This window comes from Palaemon carinicauda, chromosome 2, assembly GCF_036898095.1.
Source record: "Palaemon carinicauda isolate YSFRI2023 chromosome 2, ASM3689809v2, whole genome shotgun sequence".
Classification (NCBI taxonomy): domain Eukaryota; kingdom Metazoa; phylum Arthropoda; class Malacostraca; order Decapoda; family Palaemonidae; genus Palaemon; species Palaemon carinicauda.
Window position 1 is genome coordinate 150,835,342 of NC_090726.1, and position 17,500 is coordinate 150,852,841.

Genomic DNA, 17,500 nt, shown 5'->3' on the forward strand with positions numbered 1-17,500 from the left:
CCTAAAAATTTTTAGTAGTTCCAACCTAGCTTCTTATTTCTGTGGTTGCCTCAGCATACATATCATGAACCAAACAAATATACTCTTCAGAAACACCCTTCTCTTTCATTCATCTCCACACAAGTTTCCCTTGGTACTCATTCATATGATTTCTTTCCAAATCAACAAATACCCAATATGGTCCCTTCTGATTTCCTCTATATTTCTCCATTCTCACCTATCCTGGCATGAATTCGAATTGTTCCCACTAAATAGCCCTTATTCTTAGTGAACGCCCTATTTTTATTTTCCCTAAGAGATTCTTCGTGTTCCCACATTTGTAAAAACGTCCAGGTACTTGGGGTAATTACATTTTGTGAACTAAAGAAATCCAATTCCCTTCATCCTCTCTTGATATCATTACAAGTACCTCAAATTTTCAAAGCAGATGGTCATTCTGACATATCATCAGGAAGCTCACAACTCAACATAGTATATCACAAATTTCAGTTTTATAATTTTGTTTCATTTCATCATGAAGTTGCTGTTTATATCCTAAAGAGAATGAAAATTCTTGCTCAGTATATCAAATAATAATGTATCTAATCTAGGGAGAATAATCATTATATTTTCTTACTGTTTTTAATGTCCGTGTTCAACTTTTAAAATAAATAAGTAAAACAATCTAAAGTATTGGGTTCACTACTACTATATAAGCCACTTAAATCTTAATCGTGGCCCTTAGAACCAATCAATCACTCATTCAAAATTTGAAGAATAGATCCGGAAATTTCTTATTGAGACGGTGGCGAAAGAAAAGTTGAGCCCAAGATGTTAGTATATGGGTGTCTTCAAGCACTTTCAGATCTGGAAGCAAAACAACTGGGCCGATCGCAATGGGAATAGCATAGTTCGATGTGCCAGCATCTAGGAAATCTTATGGTCTCAGGTCAATTGGTGGAACGTGGCATGTGCTAGGTCAATGCTAAATGCGCCATGATGGATATTTTCTTGTCAGTCCTAACAAAGAGATGAGAAGAGCAACTGGTCCTAAAATTGCGATCAACACATAAAACACACTGAACATTTTTCCTTAGTGGTCGCAATTTCCAGTGATTGCACACATTACCCACCAGGGTTGCCAAATGACTTGAAGTGACATAAAATTTCAAATTGTCAGCATCTAATATAGTAGCATAACATGATACTGTTGTTAACAATAAAAACAAAATAAGTGAATATATGAAGCAATGTAGGTGAGCAATAGACCAGTAAATTGTGGGATGGACGTGGCGAGTGATTCAGGTAAATCCTCCAATTTTGGCCCCAAGGCAATGCATCAAAGCAATTCCAGCCTCTAATATCATAGAGGATACCTTTATCAGATAACTGTCTTAGAAAAACAATTCTTGTAATTTTTCATTCCTGAAGATATTCAAAGAATTACAAGAAATATTTTGTAGGCAGTTCTTGTGATTCTTGCAACACAAATCAATTCAACTATTTAAACAAAGATGAAGCAAAACTACTTCAGATATTTAAAAAAAAAGAAAAAAAAAATATTTCTGAATATGGAAGACACATGCAGTAACAATTTCTAAAAATTGATAAAACCACTTTAGTCCATTATGATATGAACAATATGTCACAAATACTTTGATAAACATTTAATAGGCTACTGTCGTAGGTCAATACAATACTGTAATATAACAACAAATGGACTCGGTTTAATATATTACTGTACTTCACTAGTTGTCATAAATTCCAAGTCTTTTATGAATAATCTGGAATTATTTCTAAAATAAACAACTATATAATTTAAGAAAGAATATTGTACTACTGTATAATATATTGTTGGTTACACAAAGCAAATATCCCTCATAATATATTGTGAAGGTGAAAAGTTAGTTACCCATACACCACATGCCCATTAGTATAAAACAATAAAATATTAATGATTGGGTGATGATTGTTATCAAGATGACAGTAATTATTATAGAGTTCATGCTAAATAAAAAACAAAGCAATGCTAAACACAATTCAAAACATTAACAAAACATCTTTGGAAATGTTGAAATAGTATATTATCTTCATATACACCAAAATTTTCACAATACCTCTTTTTTTTCATTAGGGAGGGGACTTGAGTGCTATACATCATCAAAATGTTTCCTCATTTTCTAAGTTTTACAAGAGTCCTACAACTCTGAGTATTAGTGGTACAACTCAATTCTTTCAAGGGCCAGAATTTTTGGTTTTCAAGGTGAATTACTCTGTCAAATTTAACTAAATATTTAAGCATTTTTTTAATAAGACAAGTTTTAATGCAAACCATTACTTCACACATGGCTTTCATGTAAACACAGGAATCTCAGACAAATCTTTTCACTTACAAAATGAAAAAAAGAATCAAGAAACTTTCATGGACTAACATATACACTTTGATATTCAACTATACTGTTCGCAACCCTTTTACTCCCAAAGGACATACTGGTACGTTTCACAAAAGCCATCCCTTTACCCCCATGGACGTACCGGTACGTCCTTGCAAAAAAAATGCTATAAAATTTTTTTTTTCATATTTTTTATCATTTTTTGAGAAAATTCAGGCATTTTCCAAGAGAATGAGACCAACCTGACCTCTCTGTGACAAAAATTAATCCTGTTAGAACAATTTAAATAAAATATACTGCAAAATGTGCTGGGAAAAAAATAACCCCCTGGGGGTTAAGGGTTGGAAATTTCCAAATAGCCTGGGGGTAAAAGGGTTAATAAGGTATGAACAAGATGCACATGTTTTTGAAAAATTTAATTTGATACCTCATAAATTTGTTCAACTTAAGACTATATAGCAACTCAAGACAGAGGCACGTTGAACTGCTAATGCTTACAAGATGAAAAAAGACCTAAAAGTAACAGGGGACTCCCAAGCAAAGTTTTGTAAAAAAAAAATTCAAGATTCAAAGTAGAATAAGGAATCAAGAATAGGACTGGAATACTTATCTGGAAATCAGAGGAATTTAAGAATTAACATGTAATGCCATAATCATGTTTATGTAGTGTCCATTTGAAAACTATACCCAACTACAATAGTTAATGGGATGGGGAAGATAACTCTATGCAGAGGAAGCTCATCTTGATACAACAATAGGACCAACAAACTGAGACCCAAAAGCTTTGTGAACTCACATAGAAGTAGGAATGCAATCTTTTCCTAAAGATGTTGACGAATCCAAGTGGTATGGATAGTAGTAAAACCAAATGAGCAGACTTCACATAATGATGATCTACCAAAGCCGAAAGGAGAAAAGTATCAAAATTGTTTGATATTCACAGAATAAAAATGCTCCATGGAATTGAAATTATTAAGTAAACTTTGGTTGAAAATGGGTGGAGGGCTGCGATATATCATCAATGAAAAAAAATCTTTAAGAGTAGACTTGTATCAAAGAAAATAATCACAAATTTTTAATTTTGTCTTGCACTAAAGAATTGACTGGAGTAGTATTACCAAGTCAGAAGGAAAGCCACTTCATTGTACAAGTCCATTAGAGGACCTCTGAAATACAAGACACACCTAGACCTGTTGGATCAATCCAAAAAGGCTGCATATTCAGTTCCTTTCTACTGAAGCAGCAACTCTGGAGAGAATTAATTCATTGGATTCCTCAAAATAAAGTCTACTAAAGCCAACATAAAAATGCAAACAGGTCTTGAGGTCTTGAAGTAAAATCCAAAACTGGTGAACCACCATTCAATCAATCTTCAGCAAAATTCCTGAAGATAACCCAGCAAACTGCAGGGCATACTTAAGTGTCTCAAGCATAAAACACATGTCAACAAGCTGGAACATATGAAATGAAAATGGATGAGCTAATACAGTATGCTCCATCAAGTTGAAGGAATAAGATAAGCAGGAGCAGGAATCTTCCTAAACATTACACTAATTGGCATGCATAATTAGCTGTGCTTGTCAAAAGTATGACACAAAGCTTTTCAAAAACATCCAGGGAAATTAGAATTTTATCCCTGTCATGAAGAACCGAAGGATGGAGATTCACCATGCACTCTTAATTTCAGTACCTGAGAGTAGAAGAATCCTCAAAGAAGAGAGCATAAGAAATTTACTTTACAATTCTGAACACTGGCAATATAACAGACCCAATGAATATTTATAACTAATGTGAGCCTTCCCCTTCTTAAATAAACAAGAAAAAAAAATTGCACAATATATGATTCTATCATACCTCTCTTCTCACCCTCCAATACCAAGTACTGTAAATACAGTTACAATTATATGTAATATTCACCATTAACCCAGACAAACAACCTCCAATAAAGATTATGATAACCTATATGTAATCCATAACTTGATGTAATAATTGGAACTAACCGACTCGTCAAATGAAGTTTCTGAATGGCACTGGCAATCAACAACCCTCCTTTTACCATTACTACCATTACAAAGTAAGAGACTCCATGTCGTGGACAGTTAATGTATAACGGAATGTACTATGAATTTATAAGAAACACAGCAACAAATGTATGGAGGGCATGAACCAAGATGCTACTGGAAGGGGACAGACATGCATGAATGTTAACAAAACTGACCATGCTGGTGACCCACCAACAAAAGGTAAACTAACTCATGATTACTCAAATGCGGGCTCATATACAAGGTATGCTTTATATTTGTTACTTAGGCTTTAAAAAGAAGAAAACACTTGAATTCGGCTTCATATTAATCTTGAAAGTTACAAAAATACTCAACCAGATACAATGTTACCACAAGAATGGCTACTCATGAATGGTAGTGGAGGGTTTGTTGCAACATAGATATGCCGCTGATAACTAAGAGGATGGTTCTTTTCTAGGATGCCCCGCATGATGTCATTCATAGCAGACAACCTTCAGTTAGTGAGGTGCTGTGTCAAGTTCAAAATAGCGTGAACTTGAGGGTCTCCTCTATACACACTGAGTCTGTGTTTCACACATTGACACTCAGGTCTTGAAGCAGGGGATAAAATATTTCTATGGTAATCACGTCATATTGGATTTCCTGTTCTACTCTTTAAAGTCCATGAAGACCACACAGCATTTCCCCCAAAAAATACGTTTTTTCCCTTCTTCAAAACTACTTTAATATCATTGTTTTGAGGTGCTGTTATCACAAACTACTGTAGCTGCCCTGAAAAAAGAAGATCCAGAAAAGCCAGAGAGGAACAATTATTGAATAAAGGCTAAAGAAATATAGTTGTGCCAACAGAATTATCTGGACCCCATGAAATTTTCAAGAAAAATGGGAATGGTTGATTCTAAAAAAAATGAATCTTAAAAATTCATATGATAATGCATTCTCCATTATACTATAAATATAAAACATACCGTTTCCAATCCCTTTAATCAAATCCTACTATTTTGCTTTTTACTTTCAATCACATTTATATACTGTACATGCAAATCATATAAAAATTTTACCCCTTAATCTAAAATCACACAATTTGTATGATAAACTCAAAATAAATTCTATCAGTTTGTTATCAACTATTGTATCCATAAAAAGGAAGATAAATAAAAACAGGATAAACTGTGTACTGCATAAAAATCTTAAGCTGAAGTATATACACAAGTTCAAACAACCACATAAAATTAGTTCTGCAAAAACCAGTCACAAAACCAGATACTGAAAATATGGTTAAAATAACAAATACAAAGTCATTTTATTTAGGGCTTCAATGCTGTTTCTTAAGCGTTCCACTGAAAATTTAGTACTGAAAGACTGGTATTTTTCAAGGTGATTGCTACCTTAGTGACATTAATTTTTTAGGAAACCTTTCCAATGGTTCTTATAGTTTTCTTTTCATTATTGCTGCATTCTGCCAGTAATTCTACATATCTCACCAAAAGTGGGTTGATATAAAGACATACATTAAAAACTGCTTCTTTACTTCAGAACAGTTTACCTAAATACAAATATGATCTGATGTCTTTCGAAAGTTCAGGGGAGAGTTCCAAGATCATTTTTGGAGTCATAATCAGGTGTTATTCATTGCAATGTTTCAAACAGTAAACGTTTACTCTGTTCATCATCAGACACAATGCAATACTGAAGAGAAGAGTCGATTCATCTACTATTTATGTGAAATTTGTGTTTGGTCTTGGTTGGGGGGGTGGGGGTTGTTTCATTAGCTGATGTTATCACAAGGGCAAAAGTAGTAGTACCTGATAGGATTAGCTTAGACAGGAATCTGGCCCGGTAGTTGTCAGAGTTGGTAATGGATGCTGAGATAGGCATCGGGTCCCATAAGTTGCTTACATTTGTGTCATCTGGATATTCTAAGTAATTAGCTGAAGGGTTCACAGAAGGTGACAAGATCAAGCAGGTTGTTATTTTTTTCATTGTTATTCTTCAGGTGTTCCGTAGCCCAAGACATTGTTAGTTACAATATTTTCATTCATAATTTCCTGATCACGTGCCTGTAGGAAGTGGGCTTTGATGACGCCTTGCCGGATGTGACAGGACAGTCTTTTCCTGTTATGTCCAGCAAGGTGCCATCAAAGCCTACTTCATACAGGCACATAATTGGGATATTACACAGAAATCTTGTAACTAGCACAAGTCATAGGCAGCACCCCTGATAGGAGGCAACTTCTGATCTTAGAAGCAATCAACCCAGCAGGAGAAACTGACCTTGAATAATAGACAAGAAATGTTTCTTCTGCCAACCTGACAAAGGAGAGCTGGCTAACCCTTGCTATGGATACCCCTATTGACTTCGATGAACTCCAGGAGAATGACAATAAACAAGATAACAACACGCCTAATCTTCTGTCACCCCCAGAGAATGCTCCAGTAATCAACTGGAATATTCAGCTGACACAAATATAAGCAGGTTAAGTGACCCAATGCTTATCTCAGAATCCATCACCAACTCCGACAACTACCTTGTGATTAACAACTACAATAACAGCTCACCTAGCCATATTCCCATCTCGGCTAATATTAGCAGGTACAGTACTTCTTGTGCCCATGTGATAACATCAGCTAACAAAACACCCCTACCCACAACCCCATCCACTGACCAAGACCTACCACAAATTTTACATAAATAGTGGATGCATCAGCTCTTCAGTATTACATCGTATCTTATGATGAACAGAGTAAAAGTTTACTGGTGGAAATGTTGCAACAATGAGTAACACCTGATTATGACTTGTAAAATGATCTTAGAACTATTCCCTAAACTTTCTAAAGACATTAGATCATATTTGCATTCATGTACATTGTTTCGAAGTAAACAAGCAGTTTTTCAATGAATGTTTTACATCTATCCACCTATGATGTGATGTGCAGAATTACTGGCAGAATACAGCAACAATGAAAAAAAGTAAAAGAAACATGAAAAGGTTTTCTATAAAATAATGTCCCTGAGGCGCCGATTACCCTCAACAATACCTGCTTGAAAGAGGGTCTCCTCCCTAACTATTGAAAGACTGATGACAATTACAAGGATATTATACCATTAGTTATAAATAGTGTAAGCTAAACTAGAAATGAAGCTCTGTCCTACAGTAAATAAAATGACTTTTGCATTAACTTCACACTATGTAAAAATACCAGAACCAAAACACCAGGCATAACTTCTAATAAAAGTTAATCAGGAAATCCCAAAGCCATGACAAATTTCCGTTCACCTCTTATGGCCACGTTCCCTTAGGCCATCATGATGGATGCCATGACGGTGATGCTGATTGTGGTGATGGTGAGGAGGGTGATTGTGGGGTGGCGGCAAATGTAGAATCAGATGCTTCTTTTTCTGTTCTCGCATGTTTGAATGGTTTCCAGTTGGTTGATTCTGTGAAACACCATAATGAAAGTTCTGTATTTCTCCTGAGGAGTTCTGAAGACCCCCTATAGATAAATTTCTAGGTCTGGCTGGTGACAGGTTTTGCGGAGATCTGGCAGGTGATAAACTCTGGTGTCTGGCAGGACAAATTGTTCTTATCCCACTGCAGTTGGAATTTGAAAGGTTTGGACTGCCTTCAGTCAAGTTTACACTAGGATGCTGATCAGCAGATCTGAGATTGGAGTCATGAGACTTGGGTCTACTAACCATCACTGTTGGTACCATTAAGTTTCTAGGGGACGAGGAAGTGTAAGACAGAGCTGCAGGCCCTTTAGATGCATTGGTAGAGGAACTTCTAGGAGGAGGCAGTGGTGGTGGTGGTGGTAGTTGTGTTGATGGAGTTGTATGCCTTGAATACATCAATGATATTTTGAAAAATACAACACTAGAACATGAATGAACTGCAGTGGTCCGTTTACATAATGTTTTTCCTTTAAAGAAAATAACACCCAATAAAATAAGAATAATAATTGTAGTACAATATAAAAGAGAGAGTAATCTGCATATCCAATCAAACGCAAAAGCAGCAGCTTGCAACAAATCAATAATTTAAAACAATTATTTTGTACATGAAACCAAAAGCAATACCCATTCAATTAATAAATCATGGGGACATCATTTCATTCTTATCATGATTACCTGGTACAATACTGTTCTGAAAAATAAATCTGCATTTTAAAACTTGTTTTAATAATCACAAACATCCTTTTTGATAAAATAATTCCTTTGATTCCAAACTAAAGATGTGGTATTTGACTAAGAACTAAGAAGATATCTAAAATATGAACCAAAGTTACAAACCATTAAGCTAATGAGTGAATATATCACCCAAATCAAAATGTAAAAAAAATTGAAATAACCCAGATTACCCTCATGTAAAGTTTAAAAAATTGAATCAAATAACTGAATATTAAGTGTTTTGTATCAATTTAACGGTCAGATATAAATAAAACTGCACTAATCTTGCAGACCTTGACTTTTACATCAGGACCTATAAACGTTCTGTCTTTTTGTTCATTTAACAACAGTGTCAGCCTTTACAACCATATCATTTTCCTTTGATTTTTCAAAAACCTTACTTGACGAAAACATTTGAAGTTTAGCACAGTTACTCTGTCAACATTTTGCACTATCATTTACTTGAAAGCACCTATGAGCAGAATTTCTTCATGGCATAACATAGAAACAGTGCACACAGTAAATAACCACCTGTCACTATGAAAGAAGGAATATTCAACCTCTGCCAAATCCTTCTTTACCAGATCTAATATATATTTTGATACAATACCTTTTTACAATAATGTAAAAGATTTAACAAAGAATATAGTAAAAATAAAAAATAAATACCATGACATACTTGATGGATAATTGGCATAAAGCATGTTGTGGGGAAATTACATCCAGATATTACATAATAAATTTTGCATAAAATATCTACCATATGCATCCAGTCCACTCTATTGTAGCAAATAATACATATATATTCCACAAATACTTTTACACTTACCTGTTGTATCTCAAGATAATGGGTCCACTATGACTAGCATGTCAAAAAGAGGATAAAGTAACATAAGTATCATTGCAATTTTGGCAACATTCATTCACTTGCTTTACTTTAGTTTATTTTACCATTCCTTAAATTCATTTCCAACTTCACTAAACTCAAAATCTTACCAATACTCTTATAAAGTGGAAAGATCAACATTACGCTACAACAAATATTGGTACAGTACAAGTAATTTTATCCAGTCCATCAGTGGGGAAAAAAAATATTTTCATTCATGTAAAAAACAATTATGTACTACTAGTGTATGTGATCAGTCAAAAATGACGGCCAAATATTTCAATATGCACACACACGTATCACCCTATCACTAAGAGTGACTATTCTCTCTCCCCCTACCCGAGGGATGAGAAGAACTCTGTATGACCAGAAAAAATTTATACATACAACATGTTTTAATACAATTTTCCTAGCTATACAAATCTGAGTCATCTATATAGGGTTATTTCTAGTCATATTTTCTATGAATGGCCAATCAAAAAATTGGTTTGATTGCACCATGCTTTGTTGCTGGGCAACCATAGTGCATGCACAGGGAGCAAGAGAGTTCTTGCTCCCCTCGCCTCTTCACAACACTCACTTGGTCAAAAAATTGCGAGGCGGTTGAGGTGGGAACTTTGGTAAATGACTCGGGTGTGTATAGTGAGGAAAAATACAAAATGTATCAAAATTTGTAGTTTATTCCTACGTAGATACAAACTTTTGAGTCAGTTATATAGAAGTTTTCCTTAGGAGGCAGGAAGTCTTCATGAAGTTAAGAAGTATACCCTTCCTCTCTGAAGGATACAATTACTATAAGTAATAACAAGATATAAAAAAGAATCATTAGTGAACAGTGTAGCTGGCTTGTAAAGAGGCAAGACCGTACTTTCAATGTTCAGGTTAAAATTCTTTCCAGGAGTAAGGTCTCAGTGACATTGAGAGGTATACCCATCCTCTCTGATACAGTTACTATAAGCAATAGCAAGAGAGCAAAGAGAAATGCCAGTGAACAGAGTAGCTGGCTCGTAAGGAGACAAGAAAAAGTTTTCCAGGGGTGAAATGGTATGAACATCAAGTGTTACATAATAAATATGCAATTTCGGTATATCATCAAATACTAAAGAAATTCGAGGTATTCTTACTTGCATTAGATTGAAAACCAATGGAAGGATTAAAGTCCAATCAAGATCACCATCCACCTCTGTCCATTATACCATATAATGCAGAGAATAATTAGGCCTGAGGCTAGAACCGGCACATGTTCCATGAGAGCTGACAGATTATTTGTTGCGCTGCAACCATAATACCTACTGAGAGGGTGTTCAAAAACCTGTATGTGACATCTTTAAGATAACTGTCAGTAAAGGTGGGGTTTCCCTTCCATTCACCAGCTTTGAGGCCTTGTATTACAGAGTAGATTTGCAGAATGCTGAGGTTGTGGCAAGCCCACATGTATCATGTGTTTGAGGGGGGCTCTTAGCAATGCTTCCCCTGAGGATGTATAGGCTCTCATGATAGTTTCTCTTAATCAGAAGGAAAGTGTGTTTCTGAATACTTTCTTTTGGAGCAGTTACAGCTCGCAAACAAAGTGGTGTTTGAGGACTTGTACTACCAAGTGGTTTTGCAGAATGCTATGGTTGTGGCAAGCCCACATATATCATGTGCTCGAGGGGGGGGGGGGGGCCCTAGCAACACTTCCCGAGGATGTATAGGCTCTCTTGATAGTTTATCTTAACCAGAGAGAGAAAATTTTTCTGAATATTTTCTTTTGGAGCGGCCAGAGCTCGCAAACATGTCTCCAGATATTTGTTCCCGTAGAAATCTTCTACTGCTTTACAGGACAGAGTAACTAGTTGTTTGCATAGCCAGCAACCGCTTTCAGAGACAAGATCGTGAGAGAGTTAAATCTGATATTATTTCCAACTAGAGTCTGGTTTTTGTTCAATGAACTAGAAACGGGAAAAAGTGGCAGGTCCACTGGTGCAATGTAATCGAGAGGAGGGGGGGTGCCTGACAACGCTTCCCATGAGGATATTGAGTTTTCAGGTTAGGTCTTGACCAATAAGGTGATCATGTCTAGGATGAAGAACTTTACTTCTGATCTGTGGACACCAAATGAAAGGGGATACATGGTATCTTTGGGCAGAGGGGTTGAAGCACCCTGTTCATAAATACTTCTTGAGAGACATGATTGTGAAGTCCAACTGAAATTTTTCGGGATCTGGTTTTTCATTATCAAATTGAGAATATGGTATCCCCCAAAAATATAGCATTTTCTGAATTGGCTTTCTGGGTAACAAGATCCTGGAGGTACTGTAGACTTGATTTCCTTGGCTAGTAATATAGTAAAGCCAAGGGAAAAAGTGTCAGATCCTTGACTTAACCCCTCCTGTCTGGGATTGTGATGACAATCTCGTGAGATAATAAGTCCCTTCCTCTCATAACTCAATAGGAAGAGGGGAGGGTGTTCTCCTGGGAGACAGGTCTGTCCTCTAGATACCTTGGTAACGAGGGCGTCGATATTTCCTCTGAGGAGGAGAGTTCCATCTATCTCAAACAAGGCCTGCTTCAAGCTCCAGATATAGATCTAAACTTGAAAGACTGATATGGGATGTTTCTCAAAATTTTCAAACCATCCATATTCGAGAATAAGAAGTTTTGGAAAAGCTCCAAACTCTAGAGTATCCCCGAGTATAAAGGTTTTATTTAACCTGAATAGTCCACGTTCTCTTGACTAAACTCTTCCTAGGGAAGACATCAGTTAGATTTCTATTGTGATATATCAAGCAAACTTACTGCAACCTAGTTTAAGAGTGATAGCTTACTCGGTCTGACGGTCTTCTCGGGCTTATCATGAGTTCCAGTACCGAGGACCGTTTCTTATACATAAGAATTTGTGGTATCCATCTGACTCCCTTAAATCTCCTGGTCTTATACTCCGGAATCAAGACAGGAGGACATTGACTATTACCATAGTATTGGTGAAAATAGTGGCTAAAAAAATATCTGGCAAAATTAAACGATTCGTGAGAAGAAATTATTTAAGGCAAAGATTTCCTTGTTAGGAGGTATGGAGGACAGCTTTCATAACCATACCTGGTTCCTACTCATAGATAGTGAGGACTTCATTCCGCTAGGGGGCATCTAATTTAGGCCAACTTGTAAACTTCCATTGCCTCGCCTGACAGGAGTAAAGTCATATCTTTTTGCTCTAAAAGTCTTTTATCACGAAGTGACTTCTTTATCTTTCCTGGAGAGGCTTTCTAGACTCTAGAAATGGAGAGGAAGTACCAAAGTCCAGTTTAACTGATGGACAAGAAAGACAGGAGGTCAAGTTTCCGACTTCAAAATTTAGCTATATTCTTAATTATCATGTCCACTCTGATGCTTAACACCATTCATACTGAGGATACAATTGTATCTAGCGGAGACATTACTTCTCAGAACAGGTAATTATTTTCCTGGAGAAGTCAAGTTCTGCCATCCAAGATATCTGGCTTTGAGGAAGACCATTCCTTCTAAAAACAAAAAAAAAAAAAAAAAAAAAAAAAAAGGCTGGGGACTCTGTTAATGGTCAGTCTTCTGACAGTCACTGGGTTGGGCTGGCTGCATTACAGACTCTTAGATATAAAACGGCCCATATTTGAAACACCCCATATTTCTGTCACGATCGTTTCTGAACAGGGGTAAAGGTTTGAAAAAGTAGTCTTCTCCTCAAATTTGATACCCTAGTAGAAGCTTTGGGGTAACAATCGCCCTAAAAGAATTCTCACCTCCCAAAGGTTTGTCAACCAATACTACAATGCTGAGGGAACTGAAGGCTCAAACCAGGTTCCTTTCCTGCCCCCAACCGGAATTAGGATACACCTGCGAAAGAGGCCGTCTAAAGCTGGGGACTAATTCATTAAATTGCAATCCTCATCAAAATAGTTAGTGGAGATGTAATCTATGCTAACAGTTAATAAAGTGCGAGGCTTCTAAGCCTGGCATCGGGACCTCAAGGGGGAGTACATCAGCAGCACTAGTACTAGCGTGAGCATAGAGGTTCTCTAGAGGGTCATTAATTATGATGATGTCCTAATTTGGTTGTTTGGTTTCAACAATAACTGAGTTTTTAACTCTTCCAATGACATCCTTCTTTTCCCTTCCGTCATTCATATTGTGATGGGAAAAGGAGGTAGAAAAGGAACGGGAGGAGTACAGCTTACTCCCGTTATAAGAAAATTGACCTCTAGCAACGCAGTGTGAGGCGGGAGAAATGAAGTCTCTCAAAGTTCAGTTTACGAGGCAAAAGAGTTACCAAAATTTTGCCACATAGAACGCCCATGATGTGGGCCACGTCTAAGTCGTCTACCGAAAGTCACTTCATCTGTGTTAGATGGGGAGTGACTCATAGGAAGAGGGAAACTTTCCTTGAACCCTTATCTGTTTTCTGTACTTACGAGGAATTATCTACCATAGATAAAATGGCATTCTGTAGAACGCATGATTTCAGCATTATGAAAAACAAGCCAGGAGCTAGTGTATGGCTGATCATGTTGATTAATAAGTTTGCCATTATCATGAAACAAAGGTTGCTATCAACGTCAATTAATAAATGATTTGAAGCTCCTTGGCATTCTGACATCGAAGGTCATTGACGTCGATATTATTTATCATAAATAAAGATTCAAAGAATATTCAATTAAAACCAGAAAAATATATATATTATAAAAGTTAAATAACCTTAAGAAGACCTGTTTCTGATATAAATTTAAAAATACCACTAGCGTTGTACGACACATCATATCCAAGGATCTTGGCAAGGATGAACCTACCATCCTCACCACAAGCCTCGAATAGATATCTATTTCTTTCTATGCTACAAGTGGGGCATTCAGTCAAAAAATGACTCACTGTCAAGGGTATCAAACAGTCGTCGCAAAATGGTTGGTGTCAGCCCCCAGCCAGCAGAAACTCGTGTCATCCGAGTGTGACCAATGCGGAGACAACAAAGAGTAATCTCCCATTTTCAGGGCATCCCATTATACCTCCAAGGGGATATAACAATCGCAATTTGCCTCATCTTATTTTCGGTTAAACTATCCCAATGCTTTTGCCAATTGTTATAAATAGAATTCTTAATTGCTGGTAAAAAAAAAAAATCATTAAAGAGAATGGGATACCTTCATGGTAGCAATTCGGCTGCAGAACTCTTTGCCAGTGAATCTGCCTCTTCATTTCCAGACACACCTACGTGTGCTGGAACCCAGCCAAATCGAACTGTTATACCTTTTAGGCCAATAATTAAAAGCCACTCTAAAATCTTTAAAACTAAAGGGTTACAAGAATTAAAACCTTCTAAAGCTTGAAGGAAACTTCTTGAATCATTATAAATGGTAAAAGTGCCCTCCTCTTTTACCGCTATTTTCTCAATAGCGGTTATTATGCTATATAATTCAGCAGTAAATATGGAAGATATTGGAGAAAGTGCACCTTTACAGTTAAAAGAACTACTATATACTCCAAAACCAACGCCAGCATCAGATTTGGAGCCGTCGGTATATATAAAAGCTGATTCCCTATGTTCTTCAACATGTTATATAAAAAGAGACCTAGCTTCTAATTCAGTCATTTTTTTAACACCAATAAAATATTTACAAAAAGATATCTGGTAATTTCCACGGAGGGGTTGATGATATCTTAAATGGAAGCACCTTATCTCTAATTATATCAAGACTTTAATAATTATTTTACCTGAAAGCCATAAGGATGAGGAGATTTTGGGTGCAACTCAAAGTATGTTGAGTGCCTTACAAGGCTTGCAGTCTGAAAGGCTAAAGAGTTAGGGAGTCTTTGTAACCTAAACCAATACCGAATAATGGAAGACATTCAATAATGTTCTAGAGGTAACTCTATAGCATCAACAAGGAGACTTGGGATAGGCGAGGTTCTAAACACTCCTCTGGACAACCTGATACCAGCATGATGTATTGAATCTATCATCTTCAATTGGCTTGGGGTGGCTGAGAAGTATATTTCACACCCATGACTAATTTTGGAAAAAATTAAGGTCTTGTATAATCTTAAAATAGATGTATGGGACAATACTTTTAAAAGATTTAGTGCCTCAAGACATTTAGCTTTCAACGCCTTTAAGTGAGGAACCCATGTAAGCCTAGAATCAAAAATCAATCCTAAAAATTTAGCTTCACCTATACATTTGATCCGTTGACCTATCATGTATATATCCGGATCTGGATGTAATCCCCAGATACAACAGAAATAGACAATAGTAGTTTTGTTTGTTTTAAACTTGAACTCATTCATATCAGCCCACATAAAAATTTTGTCAATTGCAAGTTGTAGTTTTCTCTCGACCATTGCCATTCCAGCTCCAGCAAATGATATGGAGATCATCCACAAATCAACATAAGTCGAGGCTTTTTCATTCCGTGTCCTAACCAGAAGTTTAGAAAACTCAGGGAGGGGAGGGAACAATTAAAGTAGTGGGGTGAAGCTCTACCAACCCTGTGTTGATCTTAAACAAGTTTATGGGGTTCTAGTAGAGATATGTTGAGCTTTAGCATTACTAAGTTGCGGAGGAATACTCTCACGCATGAAAATGGCGGCACATTTTATGACATCATGATATTTGGGAGTGAAAACCCATTCAGGCCTGTTGACCTGCCCAAGATGCAGAGGATTTACCTCACTTGTTGGGATGGTGGTGCATACAGTGACATCGCCACACGTAGATACAGAGGCATGTTCAGACTTGTTATTCTGAACGTTCAGTCTGTCTGACAATCTAAAATTCTGGGTAAAGCACGATTTGTTATACCAGACTTTGAAGCATTATTAGGATTAGGAGATATAGGGCAGCTTAGCATTACCAAGTCTTGGGGATGGACATAGCCGAACAGTCTGACTTAACCCCTAATAAAGAGATTATTATTATTATTATTATTATTAAATGCTAAGCTACAACCCTAGTTGGAAAAGCAGGATGCTATAAGCCCAGGGGCCCCAACAGGGAAAATAGCCCAGTGAGGAAAGGAAATAAGGAAAAAGGAAAATAGAACATTTTAGGAATAGTAACAATATTAAAATAAATATTTCCTATTTAAACTATAAAAACTTTAACAGAACAAGAGGAAGAGAAACTAGATAGAAAAGTGTGCCCAAGTGTACCCTCAAGCAAGAGAACTCTAACCCAAGGCAGTGTAAGACCATGGTACAGAGGCTATGGCACTACCCAAGAATAGAGAACAATGATTTGATTTTGGAGTGTCCTTCTCCTAGAAGAGCTGCTTACCATAGCTAAAGAGTCTCTTCTACCCTTACCAAGAGGAAAGTAGCCACTGAACAATTACAGTGCAGTAGTTAACCCCTTGGGTGAAGAAGAATTGTCTAGTAATCACAGTGTTGTCAGGTGTATGAGGACAGAGGAGAATCTGTAAAGGATAGGCCAGACTATTCGGTGTCTGTGTAGGCAAAGGGAAAGAACCGTAACCAGAGAGAAGGGTCCTATGTAGTACTGTCTGGCCAGTCAAAGGACCCCATAACTCTCTAGCGGTAGTATCTCAACGGGCGGCTGGTGCCCAGGCCAACCTACTACCTGGTATGTCATTAAAATTCTGACACGTCGTGGGAACTCTTATGAGGAGACCTCTACCAAAGACCCCTAAGCGTATGAGGCAGGCCTTGCTTGTTATCTCAAACTGGAGACTGGTAATAAGTGTCTTTCAATAAGGCTGCTTCAGTACGAGGGTGAATGGCATGCTCTACTCTATGGTTCTGATGGGAATGCAGAGAGGCTTTCATAGCCCTAATTGGAGATACTTCCTGAGCAGAACGATCTTATCAGCACAATCTGACATATATGGACTTCCACTAAACACACTCATAGAAGGAGGGAGATCTAGGCAAAACAAGATAATCAGGAGCTGCTTTCGAGTTCATGCTGTCCTAGGTGAAGAAATTCTATCATGCTTAGAGATGGCGGGGGAGTAGTGATGTCATCATGCGTAGTAAAGGCCGTGCGTACAGCTTTGTCTCCGTGAACGATAAGCCTGACTGAATTATG

The 17,500-nt window shown here is 37.0% G+C and overlaps 2 protein-coding genes across 2 annotated transcripts in view; both read right to left on the reverse strand.

Annotated features, from left to right (window-relative positions):
* Positions 1-17,500, reverse strand: part of LOC137627883 (2',3'-cyclic-nucleotide 3'-phosphodiesterase-like) — a 356,880-nt gene that overhangs the window by 21,355 nt on the left and 318,025 nt on the right. The window lies entirely within an intron of this gene.
* Positions 524-17,500, reverse strand: part of LOC137614606 (uncharacterized) — a 67,629-nt gene continuing 50,652 nt past the window's right edge. The window contains exons 3-4 of the mRNA XM_068344310.1: positions 7,675-8,235; positions 524-999 (exon numbers count right to left, since the gene is read on the reverse strand). Coding sequence (XP_068200411.1) covers positions 954-999; positions 7,675-8,235 — 607 coding nt within the window. The 3' untranslated portion in view covers positions 524-953. The remainder of the gene's footprint in view (positions 1,000-7,674; positions 8,236-17,500) is intronic.